At 33.8% G+C, this 25,421-nt stretch overlaps 1 protein-coding gene across 1 annotated transcript in view; it reads right to left on the reverse strand.

Moving 5' to 3' along the window:
* The window catches only part of LRP1B (LDL receptor related protein 1B), a 2,108,848-nt gene that overhangs the window by 878,423 nt on the left and 1,205,004 nt on the right, over positions 1-25,421 (reverse strand). The window contains exon 12 of the mRNA XM_066345498.1: positions 2,429-2,609. Within this exon, the coding sequence (XP_066201595.1) occupies positions 2,429-2,609 (181 nt within the window). The remainder of the gene's footprint in view (positions 1-2,428; positions 2,610-25,421) is intronic.

Here is a 25,421-nt window from a genome sequence, read left to right on the forward strand (position 1 = left end):
AGGTCGCTGGCTCGAGCAAGGGGTCACTCGGTCTGCTGAAGGCCTGCGGTCAAGGCATATATGAGAAAGCAATCAATGAACAACTAAGGTGTTGCAATAAAAAACTGATGATTGATGCTTCTCATCTTTCTCCATTTCTGTCTGTTTGTCCCTATCTATCCCTCTCTCTGACTCTCTGTCCCTGTAAAAAAATATAAATAAATAAATAAATAAATAAATAAATAAATAAATAAAATATATTGACTGAATTTAAAAACAAAGAAAAAATTGTATTAGGATCAAAAAATTATTTGGATAATTAAATTTACATGGTTCAATTTCTATTTCTACTATCTTCTTATCCATTCTTTACAGAATAGTAAGGTTAGGAAAATATACATACAGAGACACACATATATATGCAAATACATGTTAGTTGTTTTACAGGTTGGCGCATAAGAGCAGTATTCTATTTGAAAATCTAAAGTATGGAAAAGTTATTAGTCATTCTTTGTAACACTGGAGGCAAATGTAGTGTCAGTTACAGGGCAATAATTACAAGGATGTAGATATTTCTTTAATAAAAGGAAAGAATGCCACACCAATCAAAATTTTCCCCATAAAATATAAACTACATAGATGTTATAGGTTTCAAGAATAAGTAGAATGCCTGCCTATTAGGGAAGTATTGAAAGGGATTCCTGGATTTCAAAAGAGAGATGGAACCAGTAGCCTTTAAATGTTCCACCAAATCATGTGATTCTATGACCTCCATGTTTGTGTCATTTTCTTGAGCAACATAAAGATCCTTTAACTCTATCAGAAAATATTTTTCTCAAACAGAAAACTGAGAAAAAAGATGCCTTTATAAGATACTTTACTCTTAAACTTAATATTGGCTTGGTTTAAAGGTTAGATAGATTACTTGTGATTTAAAAATCCAGGATAGAACAGAAAATTATAGAATTTACACATAAAATCACTGATATTACTGTGTAATTATGTCTTACAGAAACACATACTGTGAGTTCACAATCACTACTTCAGGATCAGCCTAGGAAGAGGTACCCTGATTATATTTGTAGCCATCTTCAACACAAATAATTCTCGGAATGGCAATCTGGTGATCCCTGTTTATGAGGGAATCACAACTTCCTATTTAATTACTTTTGTAAATATGCAATAAGCTATGAAGAATACTCATTTTCTAATGCTGTTTTGAAACAGTGAAATATTTAAGTCACAGAGGGGATAGAAACCACAGTCAACAGCTGTGCATGTAAAATATGCATCTATTCAATTAATTCTGAGATACTCTTGGAAATTTTCACATTTCTTCTATATTTCTATATGTACAGTATAGTTTTTGTTCTGCTAATAGTTCTGAATAAAAATCAAGGGAAAATATATTCACAGAAATTGCTCAAAAAGTTCTATCCTAAAACAAGCAGTGCATAGTATAAAATGATGTCACTATATGAAACTATGATTATAACTAAAATTATGTGATTACCAATGTAGACTAGTTAAAAATTGCAGAGTAAAGTGGCTATGAGTAAAGTCTTAGAGACAGGTGCTACGGTTTAATTATCTACCCAATCTTTTAATAATTGAACAGTCCTTTGCAAATCAGTTATACTTTCTTCTTTGTAAAACAGGAATAAGGTTAGCAATTAATTCAAAGGATTGTTGTGAGGATTACAGAATAGGAGCATAGTAACCAATTTTTGAATACATTAAATTCCAATAACCTTTAAAAAGTTAAATTGATTATCTGATTTAATTGTTTGTTTGTCTTGGTGTCAGGCTGTCAAAAATGTAGGATTATGGCGCTTGCCTGACTAAATCAAGTAATATATCCTTTATACAAATAGTCTGTGTATTTCAGTTCAATATATTTGACATATTTATTTAGCACATTTTCTAGGAGAACAAATCCTGATATAACTATTTCTAATTAGACTATTCATGTGGGAATTCACATATAAATTTAAATAAAATTTACTGGCCCTGGCCAGTAGGCTCCATGGCAGAGCATCAACCCAGCGTGTGGAAGTCCTGGGTTTGATTCCTGGTCAGGGCACACAGAAGAAGTGACCATCTGCTTCTCCTCCTCTCTCCACCCCCTTTCTCTGTATCTCTCTCTCTTCTTTTCCCACAGCCATGGCTCTATTGATTCAAGCACATCACCCCAGGCACTGAGAATAGCTCCATGAAGCCTCCACTTCTGGTGCTAAAAATAACTTGTTTGCAAGTATGGCCCCAGATGGGGATCACTGGGTGAATCCCAGTCATGGGGCATGCAGGAGTCTGTGTCTCTATCTCTTCTCCTTTCACTTAAATAAAAATAATAAAAACAAGTAAATAAAAACTTACTCCTACAAACTCTGTGAAAACAAATTGATTTAACATAAGTTTTCTTATATAAAGCTAATAAAAGATTTCATACCCATTAACAGGATCCACCACAATTCCTCTGGGATGGGACATTTCTCCCTCTAAAAGTGTCTTCCGACTCTGAGAAGCCTTTTCCAGCCGGGCCACATTAACAGTCTTCCTGTGGCCATCATTCGTCCAGAAAAGGTTATTTCCAAGCCAGTCCACAGCAATGCCCTCCACGTTATCCAGATCTGCAAGAGAGCAACAGGAAAGAAACAAATTTTCAATAGTGTCCACCGCTGATGTTCCACTTAAAATAAAGTAACTCAAAAAGAAATGATTTCTATGTAATGTGATTTTTCACATATTATCATTTCATAAAACATTTTAAATTTTATTTTGAATGTCATTTTATATGAATGAAAGACCTTCTCTTGACATATTTTAATTGAAAGAGTAGTTTGCAAAATAAAAAAGACTATAAAAGATTAGAGCAAAAAAAAGGTGAATGATAAATTCTCAGAACAAAATAAGAGTGATAGACACTTTTCAGCCAAAACAATCAAAAAATATGAACAAGAATTATGTTCCAAAAGGAAGCATATTAAAACTTGTAATATATAATTTGAGTAATCAGAATAATATGAATATCCTCTTGCTAAGAAATTACCAGGTTCAGCAGAAACACATCTTTGAAAGCCCAGAACAGGTTTTCATTATGAACCTGTAAGAACAGAGAATTTCAAAGAACACGACAATATGTCTGTGGACTCAACACTTATTTATAGAAGGATAACAATTCAGGCTTATATATGATATAGCCAGCAATGTTTCTAAGAAATACTATAAATATCTTATGAGTTCACCTAACTTCAACACTTTACAAAAGGGGAAACTCGAACACTTTAAAGTGACGATTTATAGTCTATTATCACCCAAGAAAGAGGTGATAGAGCTGAGATAAGAATCCAAGTCAGATCATCCGCAATGTATAGCTCTCTAAAACTGCAGTTTCTATGGTGCATCCTGTCCTTGCTTTCTGCCATATTGTAAACTACTCTCCAAACTTTCCACAACATGATAATGTCAGTTCATTACAATGAATGAACTCCTTTATTGCATGAGAAATTACTCTGAACTCCTCTTCTTTTAAAACTAGGGAAGCTTCTTCCACCTGGGTCAACTAGAACTCACTGGACAAAACAAGAAGTAGTAGCACATTAGAGACAGAGCTGTGCGTTCACACACTGCTCAGGTCTACGTGACATTTCTCACATGCAGATGAAATTAATACATATTTGCTATTATCAATTTCTTTAATCACAGCCCGTCTGACCTTGTAAAAGAATGAAATTTTCTTTTGTGACCTTTTCTGCTAATCAGTATGTGCCTTGACTCAAAATCACTAATACAACATGTGATTTAATCTAACTGAAAATCCCATTACAGTGAATCAGATATGTTCTCAATTTCGCTAAGCTATCTGCTTCATTACCATCCAATATGAGTAATTTTCACAGGTTAATTGTGCCTATGCTTTAAAAAGTTTAACTGTGTCTTTACTTTATTGACACTTAATTTTATGAGCACGTTTCTTCTCTGGCAAAATGGAAAGAGTGTAGTAGTGTGCTTTATTCTATTTATCATGGTCTGTGGCTGATTTTTATCTCGTAAGTTGGTTGTCAAAAATTGTATTATATCTACCTTTTACTCCAGTATGGAACTTTCCTTCCTCAGGACCGTCTTATTTTTAAAACTTTTCCTTTTGACATCTAATATGAGACTTTTAAACTTTTTTTAATATTAAGCAGTTGCAATATTATCTGAATTGCAATTTTGTTTCTCACATTTGCTAAGTAACTCAGTCACTTTGATCCTCAATTTCACCATTTGTAAAGTGAACATAATAGAACCTACTCTGCAGTTTGACAACAAAAGGTAAATTAGCTACTGTATATAAAACAGTTAGTGCACTACCAGTAAGACTATATATTCTCAATACATATTAGTTTTTATTAATTAATCAGGTAAAAAATACTTGTTATAAGTCCTTGATCTTTTCTTTACGGCTGTTGCTTGATAAAAATATGCTTTGTATTTTTCTTTTAAAATGATTATTCAGTAATATTTCATTGCATTTTGACTAGTGACCAACTTTAACTAGAAATTGTATCTGCAGAATTAGTTGTGAATAAATAGTAAGAGTGGAATGGCATTGAATTTTTAAAAATCAGAACTTGAGTGCATCCTGCTCTAATTGGGTTGTTTTGTGTTTCAAAAATAGTGTTTGAACAGCTACAGTAGTAGTTAAGATCCAAGTTCTGAAATCACACTGCTCAGGTGTATCACTCACTACACTGTCTCTTTGAGTGAGTTACTTAGGCTTTATATTCTTCAATTTGCTAATATTTAAAATTAGTAAAATTTTTCCTTTCTAGCTCAAGGAAACACATGACTATTTAAATGCCAGAAAAGTGTTTGAAAAAAAGAAACTTGCTAGAGTAGATGTTTTTGATATCTTTGGATAAAGATCAAGTATTCTATATCCCAAACTTCATAGTATTCTTTTGAGAATTAAATAATTTAATATGTGTAAAATCTTAAAATAATAGTTGTCACATAATAAATGTATAAATATTGCTATTACTATTATCACTAGAGCATCATTAGAATTTTGCTTTTTAAAATTTTACTTCATATTTTATTTAGAAAATTAAATTTAACAGGATGACATTGATCAATAAGTGTACATAGGTTTCAGGTAAACATTTCTATAGAATTTGAACCATTGACTATGTTGTATACCCATCACCCAAAGTCAAAGCATTTTCCATCACTGTATATTTATCCCTCTTTAATCCTTTCTCCTCCCACTCTCCCTCCCCCACATATATACAATGGAATATTACTCAGCTGTAAGAAATGATGACATATTGCCATTTACAACAGCATGGATGGACCTTGAGGATAATTTTTCTTTTACCTATCTAGTCTATTAAGATAGCAATGAAATAATTAATCTAGAGTTGTTTTTTAAAGTTGTTATTTCTATGTATATTTTGTTTATATTTTTTCTGTTCTGAAAAGAATGAACTTGAATACAGATCTCAAAGAAACTCCTAAAAGAGTCTTTGTGTTAATTGAGCATCTTTTCAAGCTATGGTTGACAAGGCAGAAAAGATTTTCTCTTATACTTGTAGAACAAAATCTCAATAATCAAGGAATCCTTTCCTCCACATATTGCACATGATAAAGAAAGCGGTCTTCCTCCACATCATATGGTATCTGCCTTTAATGAATTTGTAACTTAGATGGACTATTAAGACATATAGAGCATAATTTTTATGCACATTTTACTTCTCATTCAGGAAGGCTTGGTTGGGGCCTGACTGAGATGGACTATTATAAACTTTATAGCCAACATCTTCAACAAGCTAATGGGGACATGTGAAGTTTTATGGCATTCCAATTTTATGCAAACATTGGTTACCAACAGAGATACTAATTATCAGCTCAAGGAAACACAGGACTGTTCAAATGAAAGAGAATGTTTAATAAAGATAAACTTGCTAGAGTAGATTTATTTGATATCTTTGAGTAGATTTCAAGTATTCTACATTCCAAAATCAACATTCACTACTATGTTGTTGTTGTTGTATAACTAATGGCAAATAAAAAGTATAATTTTTTTAAATTTTTTTCAAAATCTCCCTTAGACTTCACAAAATACCCATTTTTATTAATCAGTTGGCAAGGACTCACAACATGTTTGTACTTTTTTTTTTAAATAAAGGAAAATCCTGGTAGATACTGGTTTCTTATAACATTTTTAAGATTATGTGTATAAATGCACTCTATAAATACTTAAAATTAGCATATTATTTTGGCCCAAATTATTAAAATTTTTTATTTTTAAATATTGTTTTATAAAAATTAACTTTTATAAATGGATATAATATAAATATATGTTAAACACATATATCTCATTAAAAGCTAGACTTTCTACATAAGTAAAAAATTCTCAAAAGTATCAATATTATTTTCTATAATTGATACCACTAAGAAAATAAGGATCAATAAGACATAATAATAACATTTATGTAATTTGAAAAGAGTAATTATATAATTTATTAAAACAAATAAGGTGGCCCTGGCCGGTTGGCTCAGCGGTAGAGCGTCGGCCTGGTGTGCAGGGGACCCAGGTTCGATACCCGGCCAGGGCACATAGGAGAAGCGCCCATTTGCTTCTCCACCCCCCCCTCCTTCCTCTCTGTCTCTCTCTTCCCCTCCCGCAGCCAAGGCTCCATTGGAGCAAAGATGGCCCGGGTGCTGGGGATGGCTCCTTGGCCTCTGCCCCAGGCGCTAGAGTGGCTCTGGTTGCAACAAAGCGACGCCCCACAGGGGCAGAACATCGCCCCCTGGTGGGCAGAGCGTCGCCCCTGGTGGGCGTGCCGGGTGGATCCCGGTCGGGCGCATGCGGGAGTCTGTCTGACTGTCTCTCCCCGTTTCCAGCTTCAGAAAAATACAAAAAAACAAAAAAAAAAAAACAAATAAGGTTTATTTAAATATTTAAAAAATATATGATTAATTCACTTAAAGATTTAAAAAAGACAACAGCAATTTAAATTAATTTGCTACCTTGGGTTAGATAAAACAAGCACTTTAAGTAGAGCGGAGCAAAACCTATATTTAAAACTAAAATGTCATTACAGGTCTGATTTTTAGATTCAATACATTTATGAAAAAGAAAAGAAAGTTTTATACACTAAAAATAAAATCTTCTACTCTTAATTATGGGTATAAAATTTTTTTAAATGACCAGAAAGACTAAGGATATGAATAGTGGTCTTAGTTTTGTTAAGGTATATATATTGTATATCTAGAGTAATCCTTAAGTCTTCATGCTTTGCAATAGAAGTTGATTAATATAATAAGGAATTAATTGGAAATTATACCACATAATTGCCATGATAAAAACACAGTGCCTGTATTTTTCTAATGTATCAAAGTTTTTCTATTTTAGTATGAACATTAATTTTATGAATTAGAATAAAGTATTATAAAACTATTTTTATAGGTGCAGGATATGGGCATGTGCCTTAAATAACCAGTATACATGCAGTATGCATGTAGCCATGCCTCGGGTCAAGGATGTGGTACTTTGCCTCAGAGTCAGCACTTGGACTACTCCCCTGCCTCATATTCATATAATTCACATAATACAAATTCTCTTTGTACATTTCTACAGGACTGAGGCATCATTGCTCATGAGTATTTGACATGAGAGAATTAAACTGATGTAATTAATAGTTTGGCAGTAAAATTTTTCAGCTAAATTTTTGATCTCATGAGGTTACAGAAATCAGACAAAAGTTTTTTTATATCATCTGTCCCTAATGTCCAGGAGAGACTGATGTTGTTATCCTCATTTTCATTCCAGATTCCAGATCCTTCCTCAGTTGAGTTATTAGGTCAGGGAGGGTGAATACACAAGCTACTCTGAATTAGAACAAATCACTTTGCTATTATATTTAAAGAGACATGTAAAGCACACATAAGGGTCTTATTTTTCAGATGAGCAGAATATATTAAAACATAGTGCTTTTCTTCTATTATCAAAAGCATATTGTCAGTTTCAATTTGGAGGGAAGGTAATACAGATCATCTATGACACTCAGCTTTCCATCTTTGATGCAGCGATGAACATATTAAGAGCAAAGAAAGTGCCACAGTGTGCATTTTAGTCACCAATAAAATAATGTACAGTAATGATCAAAATAAAGGGTTTCAAGAACTGTGAAGAACTGAGATTTTATCCTACTTTATATAATATTCTTTTTAAAATTTTATTTATTGATTTTAGAGAGAGAGAAAGGGAAAGAGAGAGACAGGAACATTGGCTATTCTTATATGTGCTCTGATTGGAGATAAAACCAGCAGCCTCTAAGCTTTGGAGCAATGCTCTAACCAACCAAACTCTCTGGCCAGGGCTTATCCTACTTTCAGTTCAACAAGTTAGCCCTTAATGGTTTCATGGAATATAACAGGTGATGCAAAAATTGTAGGTCAGATATAAAGAACTTTGTTACTCATAGCACAGCAAGCAGAATAATTTTCAGCAGGTTGCTGTCATTCCACTTTACTCTAAAATTCAGGGGAAGTAATTGGGATGGGTCCTTATGAGTATCTTCACAAAGTGGGTTGCATTACAGCAGAAGAATTTTGAACTTAGGAAACCCAAATCTTTCATAATGGACAATAAACAGGCATGCCCTTTGCACTGGAGGGATATTCTGTGTCCATTTTCAAGATTATATCTAAACTAGTATCTTTATAATGATACTTCAGAATAAAAGTTGTAAGTGCTTCATTTTAAGACGGGGTCGGGAATTTTTTTGGCTGAGAGCCATGAACACCACATATTTTAAAATGTAATTTCATGAGAGCCATACAACGACCCATGTATGTTATGCATTATCCAATAAAAATTTGGTGTTGTCCCGGAGGACAGCTATGATTGGCTCCAGCCACCCGCAACCATGAGCATGAGCGGTAGGAAATGAATGGATTGTAATACATGAGAATGTTTTATATTTTTAACATTATCATTTTTTTAATTAAAGATTTGTCTGCAAGCCAGATGCAGCCATCAAAAGAGCCATATCTGGCTCACGAGCCATAGGTTCCCAAGCCCTGTTTTAAGACATGCAGAAATGCCAGGGATCCATAGAGAACTAACTCCCTAGGAAAGGGCCTGAAAATTCATAATTTGATAGTCTTTAATAAAAAAAAAAGGTATATAGAACAAAAAAGGCAGTTGCAAATATCTCAAATTATGACCCTTTCTGAGTTCCAGGTTATTGCTCCTATTGGCATTCACTATTGATTTCTACTGCTACGTCTTAAAGCATATTGTTCAGTAAATCACATGTAATGACTAATTTTTATGAGTCAATTTGGCTAAACAGATGCACAGTAGCCAAAGATATTTAGTGAAGCATCAGTCTGGATATTGCAGGGAAAGTAGATGATATCAATATTAGATGGTGTCAACAGTTAAATCAGTGCAGTTTGAATTAAGCAGATTACTCTTTGTAATGAGTGTTGGTCTCATTCGATCAGTTGAAGTCTTTAGGAGAAAACAGACTGAGGTTCCCCGAGGAAGAGGGAAGTTGGCTTCTAGACTGTCCGTAAACTTGAGCTGCCGTATCAGTGTTTTCCTGGGTCTACAAAATGCTGACCTACCCTGCAGATGTGGGACTTCATATCCTCCACAATTGTGTGAACAAATTCTTTTCTTTTTTCCTTTTACTTTTCCAAGTGAGAGGAGGAGAGATAGAGAGACAGACTCCCTCATGTGCCCTAACAGGGATCCACTCAGCAACAACTATCTGGGGCCATTCTCAAAAATGAGTTATTTTTAATGCTTGAGGTGCTCAGCACCTGGGTCAGTGTACTCCAACCAACTGAGCCATGACTATGGAAGAGGAAGAGAGAGAGAAAAAGAAGGGGGAACAGTGGAGAAGCAGATGGTCACTTCTCCTATATGCCCTGACCTGGAATCAAACCCAGGACATTCATACACCAGGCCCATGCTAGGGATCCACTGAGCCAATTGGGCAGGACCAAGTGAACTCTTTAAAATATATCTCTGCCTCTCTATGTACACATCTTATTGGTTCTGTGTTTCTGGATAACCTTGAGTAATACAACATTACCATTCTTGTAATCTGAAGATAATTTGATAGATACTCTGAGAAGAAGAGGTACACTTTCATATTCTCTCTTTTCAGATGAACACTAACTACAAGGTGTGTACTCTGGGGGGGCTGAGTAGCTTCCCAGTTAAAAAACCGCCTACAGATATGCAATGAGTATATAGCTCATTTTACAACATTCCAACACAAATTTTTGGATACAATCAGAGTTGAATTGTAAATATTTTTAGTGTTTTTATTTTCTGTGTATTATGATGTTTTGATATCTTAAAAAAAAAAACTTTCATGGGGGGAGAGAAAACCCTTTTAGGGATAGGCAATTCTTAAGGATAGCAAATGATTCAGCCACAAACATGCTTTTGATTTGGAAACTAACCAATCCAGAGCCCCACCTACTCTATCTAGTCCCTGAACCCCAGGAAGCAACCCTCCTGCATTGATCATCCCAGAGACAGGTTTCGGCAATCAATGAACACACCTATAGTTTAAAGCTCAATGGAATTATTCACATTAACCTATTTATTCTGTCATGCCTTGTTTTTCACCTAGAAACTTTAATAAAGACTATAGCTTAATGTCTTCCCTTCACTTTTGTCTCCACTTCCTAACCAATCTGGCCTCTTTTCCTTGTGGTCCTACATGATGTGCTATGCCTTCCATTTCTAGGACCTGTGAATATAGCTTTGTTTTCCTGAGCCTCCTTCTGTCTCTTGTTGTGGTCAAACCTGACTAACAATCTCATGAAAAAATACCAAATATAGGTGGGAAAAATAATTTCCATTAATGCCATTTTACCACCCAGGCCTGCCTACTTACTAACAGAGCAAACACTGGCTGCAACTTCTGAAGGCAAACTAGCACAGCTATACTTGAATATTTCTTTTAGTCCTATGATGTTGGTTAGGATTCATTAAAATAAAACACTTTGGAAATTATTGTTTAAAAACTAAATTACTCAATATATTTCATATTAGATGAAAGAGCAACTCTATTACATATCACTTTTATTATATTGTCTGATATATTTCATATTTTTGCACTTGATCATTTAAAAATTCAAAAGAGTTGCATCACTTCAAATGATAATTTTCACTAAATTTTATAAACAAGGTAGCACACATTTTGCTTAAGCACCATGGTTAGTGAAATATACTGATCTTTTCATTTCAAGGTGAACTTAAAAGCCAGAGGCTGTAAATCTTCACTGTTTTATCATTACAAAGAACATGACAAAGAACAAATGTGTCATCTCATGTGATTATCCTTCTAACGCTTGCCTTACTATCTTACATTAAACAAAATATACCTGTTTTAGACTCACCTTAATACCCAGAGAGAAAAAGGATAGGTAAAATTCACATGGGAGTTCTAGATAAATATAATAAAGTCAAGTTTTAATGGTAATTTATTGTGAAAAATTCTTCCATAAGGATCAAAGAAAATTTTGGTCCTTGCTGGTCCACAGGTAGCCTTACAAAACTAAAGCAGTGAGCCAGTATCATAAAACTAGGCAGAAACCTAGGTATAAAGTCAGTATTTTAGAAATAAAAGAAAGCTAAATAATTACAGAATCCAATGCCTATATTATACAAAGAATGAAATGAAGTCTCAGAAAAGTAATGTGATTCACAAGGACCCATATTTAGTTAATAGTACAGTAAGACTGAGAATTTGACTCATGTTTCAATGCACCTATCTACTTTATGTTAAATCTCTAGAACTCTAAAAGAAAAATTATAGGCAGTAGCAATAGTCAAAGAAAGTTAATAAAAGCAATGATTTACTAAAGGGGAAGAATGAACACAGAAGAGGGGAAGTGAGTGGAGAGAGAGAAGATCACTGAAGTTAAGGATGATTGACCAATTTTCTAATCAAAACTTGCTTTTCTCACCCTGGCTGGTTGGTTGAGTGGTAGAGTGTTGACTCAGCATGTGGAAATTCCAGGTTCGATTCCTAGTCAGGGCACAACCATGGCTTGATTCATTTGAGCAAGTTGGTCCTGGTGCAGAGGATGGCTCCATGGAGCCTCTGCCTTGGGTGCTAAAATAGCTCAGTTTCATTTTCTACTCTTAACATCAATGCAGTGGTGGAAGGTTTACTTCCTGCCATCCTTTATGGCAGTTTCTTAACATTAGCACTGTTGGCATTTTGGACCTGATAATTCTTTGTTATGAAGGACTGTCTTGTGTACTGCATAATGTTTAGTAGCATTAGAGACTATCTTCTAGATGCCAGTAGCACTCCCTCGCCAGCTGTGACAAGCAAAAACAATTGCAGATATTACCAACTATTCCATGGGAAACAAAATTAAGCCTGTTCTATGAGGTTGGCACTCTACCTTGAAAATGAGTGAATGTTTATCAAATGTTTTTAAATCTATTTTTACTTCTCTACATATGAATTTATTTGCCATAAGATGAGAAGGTATTTGCCATATTTATTTGGCAGAGTTGAATTAGAATATTAAATTGGTTATCTGTAGCTCGTAGAGCAGTATATACAAACTACTATACTTTTTAAAATATGCAGTCTCATGGTTCATTAAGTGTCATTGAAATTTTATATGTAAAATACTTTAAAAGAGAAATGTTAAATGCTTCATGGCTCAGAATAATATATTTTTCATGTATATCCCTAGATATTTTTAAACTTTAAAAACAGTAATCTTTTTACCTGAAATAAAAGTGAGCTAAAGTTTACAATTTAAATTTTCTCAGTTTGAAATAGGTTATGAATACCTTAACAGCTAAAATATTAAAGTAACTGTTTCTGACTCAAAATGTACACCTTCTTCTTTGATGTACAATAAAGACCTATGAACTTGTTTTAGCAACAGATATAAATGTTAATTCTAGAGCCAAGAGCACAGTGTTGTCCTGTGGAGGCAGATGTGTACTAGTTAAAGAAGAAAGATATTTTAAAACTAGTTAATATAGTTATTAGACCATCACACACATCAAATATGCTACCATCTCTACAATATAGTAATTCAGGTTATCGAAATGTTCATATTACACTAAAAGTCAGCTAAGTTGTTTTTTAAATCTAAAAATTTCAGAGCCAAAATACATATTTTGATTAGAACTTTGATTCCTCTCGATTGCATAGGAAAAGTGAGGAGAAAATCAAAGTTAATAGATATATACTCTAGTTGATTAGTGTTTAATTTAAGGAAGGTCTGAGGCAATAATTTCTTTTTCATGTCTTTTTGGGGAGCCAAAAGGAGGTAGAGGGCAAAAAGGTGTGAGGACACAATCTAGTTTCTAGTCTAAGTGTAAGTCTAGAATAATTATGTTCTGGGATAAAGAGACCATATGACAGTTTGCTATTGTAAATCCGTAAAATAAATGTAACTTGTGTTAAAAAATAAATCATCCTGAAGAGTTTAGATTATTTTTTCCTTGTTTAGTCATATACTAAAGCTATGTTCAGGATATTTTTGCATATGTTGCTTCCAAGATGGTATCTGTCTTGTACACTGTTGTATCTCTAGGGCTTAGAACATTGCTTATATACAAGAAGTTCTCAATAAATATTGGTTGTCTAAATGAATATATAAATAAATATCATCTCATGAATAATTTCCATCTTTCTTCCCAAGACATACAAGATTTTCATAATTATTTCTCATTAATCTCTGTCATAAACCCTATGATCCAAGCATGTGTGTTGGACTATACTACTTTTAGCCAATTAATGTGCTGTTCTGGATAAACAAACTAACAAAGAAACATGAACTTCACTGTCAGAGAAAATAGCATCTTTACTTTCCCACTGATTTTCATTTTAGCATTTATAAGAATTTTCCTAAGACAACTTCCTTTGCTTTGATTGTTATGAAGGTAAGTGAAATAACATAAAGCACCCATGAAGAACAGTATGTAATAAATGTTAGCAATGTTAGCTCTTTTCCCTACTTTCACATATATAGTCTACTTTTTTGTGTCTGTGTCACTTTAACTTCCTATTCACTCTTTTTTCTTCCATCTTTCCATTTTCCATGTCTTTCATTTCTTGCAAAGCCAAAGGAATCTTCCATCTGCTACACAAATATCTTATCTCCTTATAAAATTCATCTGTCCTCTAAACTCGCTTTGTACCGTATCATTAGTACCATGTCTGCATCCCTGACACTTACTGCCTTGTTAAATTTACTGATGTGTACCCTCTTTTCCATTTTTTTCATGAATATGAGGGTAGGATAGTAGTATCACTCATTCTGGGAAGTTCTACTAGAGATCCTTATTAAACTTGGTAAAGATATTTAAAATAAAATAAAATAATGAATGAATATAAGCACAATAAATTTGGGTGAGAAAAAAAAATAATTGAATTGGGATGTATGGCTATACCAGTGTGGAATACCAGTAAAGAATACTCTCCTTTTGTTTCAATATGTTTTCATTGAATCCCAAATACTTAGAAGAAAAATTAGTTCCTTAGTTTATCTACATGATTATTAAATATATTCAAATATTTAGAATTACAGAAAACATTTTGATCCTGGCCAGTTGGCTCAGTGGTAGAGTGTTGGCCTAGTGTGTGCATGTTCCAGGTTTGATTCCAAGTCAGGGCGCATAGAAGAGGTGACTATCTGCTTCTCCCCCTCCCCCATTTTCTCTATCTCTTTCCCTCCTGTAGTCTTGGCTCAAGTGGTTCCAATGCATCAGCCTCAAAGTGCTGAAGATGGCTCTGTGAATCCTCCACCTCAGGCACTAAAAATGGCTCGGTTGTTAGCATGGCCCCAGATGAGTAGAGCATTGGCCCAGACAAAGGTTGCAAAGTAGATGCCAGTTGGGGTGCATATGGGAGTCTGTATCTTTATCTTTTCTCCTCTAACTTGAAAAAGAACTAAAAAAACATTTTGCTTTTTATAGACCCCGCTTACCAATCAAGCAAGTCAGAGAGGAAAGCACACACACAAGCACAGCCAGATTTTCACCTGGAGACATATCGCTGACTCAGGCTAAACATATTGCCTCCATTACTTGATGGATGCCATCACTACTCTCAGGCATGACTACCCTGTATAATAATAATATTACTACTTGAAAAGTACTATGCAATGTAGAAAGTTCATAAAAAATATTTTCCTGCTTTGCCATCTTAGTGTTGAATGTGTTAGAGAATTTAGAATGTCAGTAACATAAGGATAGTTAATTATATTCCATAAAGAATGAAATGAAGTGAGATAATCCATGTAAAGTGCTTGCCTGGAACATACACGGTAAACACTCACTATGTTTTTTTTTTCATTTGTTTGTTTTTGATCTTTTACAGAAAAATGATACTGGTGGATTCATTTATAAAAGTTTTATTTTTGTGAACTGTTTCCTAAGTTAACATATACTGAGTGCTTACTATCTGCATGGAAACATTAGAAGATACACAAGACTTTTTAAAATTACAGTTTACATTTAATACTATTTTGTATTTATTTCAGGTGTACTGCACAGTGGTCAGGCAATCACACACTTCAGAAAGTGCTCCCCTGATATTTCCAGTACCGACCTGGCACCATACATTGTTATTGCAATATTATTGACTAAGTTTCCTTATGCTGTATTTTATATCCCAGGGACTGTTTTGTAACTACCAATTTGTACTTATTACCTTCACTTTTTTTCACCCAGTCCCTCAAACCTCCTCTCCTCTAGAAAAACCATAAGTCTGTTCTCTATGACTCTGTTTCAATTTTGTTTGTTCATTTATTTTATTTTTTAGATTCCACATATAAATGAAATCATATTGTATTTGTTTTTCTATGAATGATTCATTTCACTTAGTATAATTCCCTATAGGTCTATTGGGGGAGGTATGTATAATGGCAGATAGATATAATATGTATATATACTGAGTGTGTGTGTGTGTGTGTGTGCATATATATATATATATATAATAAAGAAACAGATATTATAAAAGTATCATTAAATTACAGAATTGATGAAGATTAGTTACTTGAGATTGATAATTTTAACAATTCAAATTCTCTACTTAATATTTTAAATGTTTGACTCAATATTTTACCTTTTGTATTTTTAAATTTTTTATAAGAGTTTATTTATTTATTTTAAAAAGAGAATAGAGAGAAAAGAGTGAGAGAAGAGAGAGAGAAGAGGGGAGGAGCAAGAAGCATCAACTCCTATATGTGCCTTGACCAGGCAAGCCCAGGGTTTCAAACTGGCAACCTCAGCATTCCAGATCACTACATTATCCACTGAGCCAACACAGGTCAGGCTTAATTTTTTTTTAAGTGAATTGTGAGCCTGTTTTCACTTATAAGTCTGTCTCTGTTTTGCTTGTTAGTTCATTTTGTTCATTAGCTTACACATATGAGTGAAATCATATGGGATTTGTTTTTCTCTGACTGGCTTATTACACTTAGCATAATGCTCTCCAGGTCTATCTATGCTGTCATAAAAAGTAATATTTCCTCTTTTATGTCCACATAATATTCCATTGTGTAAATGTAGCACAGTGTTTTCAACTACTTGTCTACTGATGGGTAGACAAGATCTTACCAGATCTTAGAGAGCAGGCTAACAGCTTCAGGGAAGAGGGAGTGGAGACTGGTTGATGGAGGTGGAGGGATAGAGCCAAAAAAAAAAAAAAGCAGTGACCCCACTCTCAGACAGGGACCTTGGGGTTTTGAACCTGGGACCTCAGTGTTCCAGACCAATGCTCTATCCACTGCACCACCACCAGTCAGGCAAAAGTTACTTGCTTTTAAATAAAGACAGTTTGCATTTTATTCTGTACTTATTTACAAGGACAGACGTACGTGAATAAAATAATTCACATGGCCCTTCTTATAGTTACAGTAATTTCTATGAAGTGTTTATTAATCTTTTAAAAAGGTATAACATGCTTATATAAATAGAATTATCCTGCCTACAAGAAACATAGTTTTAAATTACTTTGCTTATTTATCAGTTTGTCTTGGAGTTTTGTTCATATCTGTATACATAGCTCTACCTCATGCATTTTAACCGCTAGTTATTATTCATGGCAAAAGTCATCTTAACTGTTTTGATGAACACTGATGTTGTTTTCAATTTATTTTTTACTACAAATAATGCTTCTTTTTAACATATACATAACATTAAAGGAATAGAGAACCAATATTGGGTAAAATATTATGTGCAATTTCATTTTGATAATTATTACCAATAATGCTTCAAAACCCAGTATCAATTTATATTTTCCCAAATAACATGAAAAATATTTTACTTTATCTCACTAATATTACATATTACCAATCTATTACAATCTATTATTTTTTTCCATCTGATAACAGTGGTAAAAGTCACCTTATAGTTTTAATTTAAATTTTCATGATTAGTATGATGCTGAGTACCTCTCCATGTGCCTAACTAGAAAATATTTATTCTTCTCTACAATACCTTGACAAAGAAATCTTTTCTTTTTTTTTTTTTTAATTTTTTTTTTTTTATTAATTTTTAGAGAGGAGAGAGAGTGAGTGAGAGAGAGTGAGAGAGAGAGAAGGGGGAGGGAGGAGCAGGAAGCATCAACTCCCATATGTGCCTTGACCAGGCAAGCCCAGGGTTTTGAACCGGCGACCTCAGCGTTCCAGGTCGATGCTTTATCCACTGCACCACCACAGGCCAGGCGACAAAGAAATCTTAAACATTTTTTATGATATTGTTTGTCTTTATTTTAGAAAATAATATTTTTATATATTATTAAATATTTTGCCTAGTTTATCTTCTTTGCTTTCACTTGCTTATGATATCCTTTGTCAAAACTATTATTAAATGTTATACTTTTTTTTTTTTTTTTTTTGTATTTTTCTGAAGTGAGAAGTAGGAAGGCAGACTGACAGACTCCCGCTTATGCCCAATCACGATCTACCTGGCATGCCCACTAGGGGGCAATGCTTTGCCCATCTGGGGCATTGCCCCATTGCAAAGGGAGTCATTCTAGCACCTGAAGTGGAGGCCATAGAGACATTCTCAGTACCTGGGCCAACTTTGCTCCAATGGAGACTTTGCTGCGGGAGGGAAAGAGAGAGATAGAGAGAAAGAGAGGAGGGAAGGGTGGAAAAGTAGATGGGTGCTTCTCCTGAGTGCCCTGGCTGGGAATTGAACCTGGGATTTCCACACACCAGGCAGACACTCTACCGCTGAGCCAACCAGCTAGAGTCTAAATGTTATACATATTTTAAAGTATGTATATTTGTTTATAATTTAATAGTTTTTGAGTTTTCTGTCTTGCAAAAGAAAATGTTCATTCCTAATATCATAAAAAAGAAAATGTATATTTCTTTAAATTTTATATTTTTATGCACTTTAAGCTTTACTTTTATAATCTCTTTGGGGTAAAATTCTAATGTTACTTTTTCTCTCCTAAATGAATAGACACATCTCAATCTATTTTTTGTGAGTGCTTTTGAAGGTTATAATTAATGCTGGGAGAAGAGGAATTAAATTTGACACATTATTTTCAGCTTCTTTATCAAATTGGTTTAAAAATTGCTTTAATTTTTTTTCACCTACTTTAGTTTTAATTTGGACCATAGAGTTATCTTTCTTCAACTCTTGTATTTGAAGTGTGTACCTGTAGGTGTTTTTTATTTTTTATTATCATTGATTTTAATTTATTGTGTTTATATAGATTCTAGTGTTGTCCCGATGCATCCCCCCCTATTCTGTATTCCCCTCACAATCTCCCTAGCCCTCCCATAGCGCCCTCCCTTCTTCCCTTCAGGTTTATCCCATCCTATCATCCCCTTTCCTCTGTCCTCTTTTCCTCTGGTCCCTTGGATCCCTCCTCTGTCTCAATTCCGTTCCTCAGCTCACACTGTTCATTAGATTCCTCAAATGAGTGAGGTCATATGATATTTTTCATTTTCTGCCTGGTTTATTTCACTTAACATAATAGTTTCCAGTTCCATCCATGTTGTTCCAAAATGTAAGATTTCCTTCTTTTTCATGGACCCCATAGTATTCTATTGTATATATGTACCATTGCTTTTTAATCCACTCGTCCACTAACAGACACATGGGCTGTTTCCAGATCTTTGCTACTATGAACAACGTTGCCATAAACATGGGGGTGCATTTCTCCTTTTGAAACAGTGCTATGGTGTTCTTGGGATAGTTGGGTCAAAAGGCAGTTCGATTTTTAATTTTTTGAGGAATCTTGATACTGTTTTCCATAGTGGCTGCACCAGTATGCATTCCCACCAGAAGGGCAGGAGGGTTCCCTTTTCTCCACATCCTCGCCAGCACTTATTCTGTGTTGTTTTGTTGATGAGTGCCATTCTGACTGGTGCGAGGTAAAATTTCATTGTGGTTTTATTTGCATTTTTCTAATGATTAGTGATGTTGAGCATTTTTTCATCTGCCTATTTATCATCTGAGTATCCTTTTTAGAGAAGTGTCTATCCATTTCTTTTGCCCATTTTTTATTGGATTGTTTACCTTCCTGGTGTTGAGTTTTACAAGTTTTTATAAATTTTGGTTATTAATCCATTATCAGACATATTGGCGAATATGTTTTCCCATTGTGTAGTTTGTCTTTTTATTCTGTTTTTATTGTGTATAGCTGTGCAAAAGCTTTTTAGTTTGATATAGTCCCACTTGTTTATCCTGTTTTTTATTTTATTTGCCCATGGAGAAAAATTAGCAAATATACTGTTGCGAGAGATGTCAGAGAGCTTATTGCCTCTGTTTTATTCTAAGATGCTTATGGTTTCACGGCTTGCATTTAAGTTTTTATCCATTTTGAGTTTATTTTTGTCAATGGTGTAAGTTGGTGGTTCAGTTTCATTTTTTTTTTCAGGTAGATGTCCAATTTTTCCAACACCATTTGTTGAAGAAGCTGTCTTTACTCCATTGTATGCTCTTAACCTCCTTTGTCAAATATCAGTTGTCCATAAAGCTCTGGGTTTATTTCTGGGATCTCTGTTCTGTTCCATTGATCTATATGCCAGTACCAGGCTGTTTTGAGTACAATGGCCTTGTAGTATAACTTGATATCAGCAAGTGTGATACTTCCGACTTTATTCTTTCTTTTCAAGATTGCTGAGGCTATTAGTATTCTCTTTTGGTTCCATATAAGTATTTGGAATATGTGTTATATCTCTGAAGTATGTCATTGGTATTTTAATTGATATTGCATTGAATTTATAAATTGCTTTGGGTAATGTAGACATTTTAATGATGTTTATTCTTCCTAACCATGAGCACAGTATATACTTCCACTTCTTTGTATCTTCCTTGATTTCTTCTATAAATGTTTTATAATTTTCTGAGTATAAGTCTTTAACCTCGTTAGTTAAATTTATTCCTAGGTACTTTATTTTTTTAGGTGCAATAGTAAAGGGTATTGTTTCCTTAATTTCTCTTTTTGACAGTTCATGGTTGGTGTATAAAAATGCCTCTGATTTCTGAATATTAATTTTATATCCTGTTTCTTTGCTGAATTCATTTATCAGGTCCTATAGATTTTGAGTGAGAGTTTAGGGTTTAATATATACAATATTATATCATCTGCATATAATGATAGTTTTACTTCTTCTTTTTCAATTTGGATGCCTTTTATTTCTTCTTCTTGTCTGATTGCTGTGATTAGGACTTCCAGAACTATTTTGAATAAGAGTGGTGAAAGGGGCACCCCTGCCTTGTTCCTGATCTTAAGGGGATTGCTTTTCATTTTTGCCCATTGAGTATGATGTTGGCTGTGGGTTTGTCATAGATGGCTTTTATCATGTTGAGGTATGTTCACTGTATTCCCACTTTGCTGAGAGTTTTGATCATGAATGGGTGCTATATTTTATCAAATGCTTTTTCTGCATCTATTGAAATTATCATGTAATTTTTCTCTTTCCTTTTGTTTAAATGATGAATCACTTTGATTGATTTGTAAAAATTGTAATAGCCTTGCCTCCTCAGAATAAATCCCACTTGATCATGATGTATGATTTTTTTCATATATTGCTGAATCTGGTTTGCTAATATGTTGTTGAGGATTTTAGTATCTAAATTCATCAGGGATATTGGTCTATAATTTTCTTTTTTATTGTTGTCTTTGACTAGTTATGGAAGCATAATTATGCTTGCCTGTAAAAAGAGCTTGGAAGTCTTCCTTCCTCTTGAAATTTTTGAAATAGCTTGAGAAGGATAGGAGTTAGTTCTTCTTTGATTATTCAGTAGAATTCATTTATGAAGCCACCAGGCCTCAGGCTTTTGTTTTATAAGAGGTTTTGATAACTCTTTTGATCTCATTTGTTGTTATCAGTCTGTTTAGGTTTTCTGATTCTTCCAGATTGATTTTTAAAATATTATATGTCTCAAGGAATTGATCCATTTCACCTAATGGTTGTGTAATTTTTTGGCATACAGTTCTTCATAGTATTTTCTTACAATCTTTTGTATTTCTGTTGTATCAGCTGTAATTTTTCCACTCTCATTTCTAATTTTATTTATTTGAATCCTCTCTCTTTTTTTCTTGGTGAGTCTGGTTAAGGGTTTATCAAACTTGTTTACCTTTTCAAAGAACCAGCTCCTGGTTTTATTGATCCTCTGTATTGTTTCTTTAGCCTCTATGTCATTTATTTTCACTCTGATCTTTATTATTTCCTTCCTTCTACTACATCTGGGCTTTACTTGCTGGTCTTTTTCTAGTTCTTTCAGATGCAGGATTAAGTTGTTCATTTGAGCTTTTCTAGCTTTTTAAGGTATGCCTGTAATGCTACGAACTTCCCTCTCAGGACTGCTTTTGCTGTGTCCTGTAAATTTTGAGCTGTTCTATACTCATTATCATTTGTTTCTAGGAATTTTTTTATTTCTTCTTTGATCTCATTGTTAACCCATTCTTTTTTTAATAACATGCTATTTAGTTTCCAAGTGTTTGAGTATTTTTCAGTTTTTCTGTTGTGGTTGATTTCTAGTTTCATGCCATTGTGATCAGAGAAAATGCTTGATATGATTTCAGTCTTCTTAAATTTGTTGAGACCATTTTTGTGCCCTAACATTTGGTCTATCCTAGAGTAAGTACCATGAACACTTGAAAAGAAAGTTTATTCTGCTGCTTTAGGGTGAAGGTTCTGAAGATATCTTATTAAATAGAGTGGATCTAGTGTGTCCTTTAAATCTGCTGTTTCTTTGTTAATTTTCTTTCTTGAGGATCTATCTATTGATGATAGTGGGGTATTGAAATCCCCTACTATTATAGTATTGCAGTTGATCTCACCCTTTATATCCATCAAAGTCTGCTTTATATATTTAGATGCTCCTATATTAGGTGCGTAGATACTTATAATGGTTACATCTTCCTGTTGGATTGCTCCCTTTATCATTATGTAGTGACTTCCTTTATCTCTTACTATAGCCTTTGTTTTAAAGTCCATTTTGTCTGATATAAGTATTGCTATCCCAGCTTTTTTTAAATTTCCATTTGCATAAAATATTTTGTTCCATCCAGTTACCTTCAGTCTATGTGCATTTTTTGTTTTAAGGTGTGTCTCTTATAGACAGCATATGTCTGGGTCCTGTTTTCTTATCCACACAGCTACCCTATGTCTTATGATTGGATCATTTAGTCCATTTACATTTAAGGTTATTATTGATTTGTAGTTGTTTATTGCCATTTTATTCTTTAAAGCTGTATTTCTCTTTTGCTGTATTCTTTTCCCCCTTTGTTCTGTTTACAACATGCCCCTTAACATTTCCTGCAGCATTGGTTTGGTCGTAATGAATTCCTTGAGTTGTTTTTTTTTGTTTGTTTGTTTGTTTGTTTTGTCTGGGAAGCTTTTTATTTCTCCTTCTATTTTAAATGATAGCCTTGCTGGATAAAGTAGTCTTGGTTGTAGGCTCTTGTTCTGCATTACTTTGAATATTTCTTGCCATTTCCTTCTGGGCTCAAGTGTTTTTGTTGAGAAGTAGATGTTATCCTTATGGGGGCTCCTTTGTAGGCGTTAGCCTTTTTTTCTCTAGAAGCGTTTAATATTTTCTCTTTATCACTTTGCTTTGGTATTTTAATTATGATGTGTCTTGATGTAGATTTTTTTTGGTTTCTCTTTAATGAAGTTCTCTGTGCTTCTTGAACTTGTGTGACTTTTTTCTGCATCAATTTTGGAAAGTTTTCAGCTATGATTTGATTGAACAATGTCTCTATCCCTTGTTCTTTCTCTTCTTCTTCAGGAACCCCTATGATGCAGATGTTATCTCTTCATGTTGTCACAGAGCTCTCTTAGATTTTCCTCAGACATTTTGCGTCTCTTTTCTTTTTGCTGCTCTGCTTCTGTGCTTTCTTTTATCTTGTCCTCCAACTTGCTGATTCCATCCTCAGTTTCATCCATCCTAATTTTTATTCTTTCCTTGGGGTCTTCATTTCTGATATTGTATTTGTCATTTCTGACTGATTCTTTTTTATTATTTCAATATCCTTTTTTATACTTGCTATCTCTTTATTTAGTTGTTTGTTATGACCATCTATTGTTATTCTAAGAACTTTGAGCATCCTATCAATCATTATTTTAAACTCTGCATCCACTAATTTGGTTATATCTCACTTATTGAAATCCTTTTCTGAGGATTTCTCTTGATTCATTTGTGTTGCATTTCTCTGCCTTCCCATTCTGTCTGTGTATGTGAAGGGTGTGGCCACTGGAGAACAATGGGTGTGTTCTCTGTGTTCCCTAGGTGTGGTCTGTCTGCAGGTCCACCATCCCCTCTGCTGCTGCCTTAGAAACTCCCAAAAATAAGACAAAAATTCATTGTATTTTGGAGAGGTTTAGAAACAAAAATTATCTGCCACTAGTCAAGGTGCATTCAGGTATGTACCTGTAGGTGTTTTAACTATGGTTTTTTTGTGTGCTAGTCATCCTTGTCAAATTTACATCTTGGCTAGGAAATTTTCACTATTTCTTATCACCAAAGCTATACTTTTTTAAATTTTCCAATACTACTGTCAATTTATTCTATTAAAAATATTTTTCAGAAATTTTTTATGGATATAGAGGTCAACTTCAATTTGAATATTTTGTTTAATCTTATATTTAATCATTTGCTACATTTCTAATATAATATGCAAACTCTTTGAGAATGACAATATTTTATTTCTAGATGAATACCTTAGCTATTTCCTGATAGATCTTTGGCAATTAAATGATATTTCATGTCAAAAAATAAAAGGAAATCTTAGCAATAAATAAGTGGCAGATATGAGGTAACCCTGAGTTATGTACCAACTTTTAATTGGAGATCTTTTTTCTGATAATATAATGCATTAACCAATTTATTTTGCAAAGTGAAAACTCCCAGTACTATTTTATTTATTTAGTTAGTTAGTTATGAAATATTATAAAATAAGCTTACTAAAAATAAAAATAGTAGATTTTTTTTCATTAAGTGAAATATCTTTACATTACACTGTGAATGTTTAGTAAGTAGCATCATAAGCAATTCATATATAATTATCATAATACTTAGTCATTTTTAAAATTTGACTGTAATGTTAAAGTGAATTGAGCAAAAACAGTTTACAAAAGATTTTAATCTATTTCTTCAAATTTGCATTTGCATTAATGAATTGGGTTCTACTTAGAATGCAGGAAGCCACAAAAGAATATTGAGACACAAAGGATTAAGAGAAAGTCCACTGATCTTGAAGTGTTATATCACTGGCAGAACATAAGACAAAGAGGCAAGTGCCATGAAAACATATATTTTTTCAAAAGCTAAAAATGATAAAAAATTAAGACCAAGCATGGTTTAATGAAAGTGTTCAGAAGTTTTGGAGAAACTTAACACAATAGAACCCTTTCACTTAGTTCACAGGAGAGATATTAGAACCATAGCAGGAAGCCTGACGGAACCCTCTGTGTATCTCAAAGACACAGAATTTACCCTGTTTCCCAGAATCTTCTCTCATACGAAAGAAATTCTTTAAACAACTGGGGGAGGAGAAGGGGAAGATGACCTTCCCACTTCCGAAAATAAGACAAAGATCCATTGTTTTGGCGGGAGGTTTAGAAACAAAATTTATCTGCCACTAGGCAAGGTGCAGGGAATCTTCTCTTTCCCAAAGGTGAGATGAACTGCCAAGATAAGTTGCTCCTGAGCGAGGGGTAGAAGCCAAAGTCATGTGACCCTGACAGAGGGGAAGGAAACATCTCTGATCCCACTAGAAGTTTGTTTCTCACAAGCAACAGTAATGCTTGAAGATGGGTACAAAACTCTACTACCACTGGTCCAAAACAGAGGTGCTCCAGAGCTGAGGTAAGAGGACAAGAAAAGTTATTTGTTTCTGAAGGAGGCACAATAAAGTTGCTTGGACTTGAAACCACGGATTGATATAAAAATCAACAATAGCATCAAC

This window comes from Saccopteryx leptura, chromosome 7 (genome assembly GCF_036850995.1).
Source record: "Saccopteryx leptura isolate mSacLep1 chromosome 7, mSacLep1_pri_phased_curated, whole genome shotgun sequence".
NCBI classification, from domain to species: domain Eukaryota; kingdom Metazoa; phylum Chordata; class Mammalia; order Chiroptera; family Emballonuridae; genus Saccopteryx; species Saccopteryx leptura.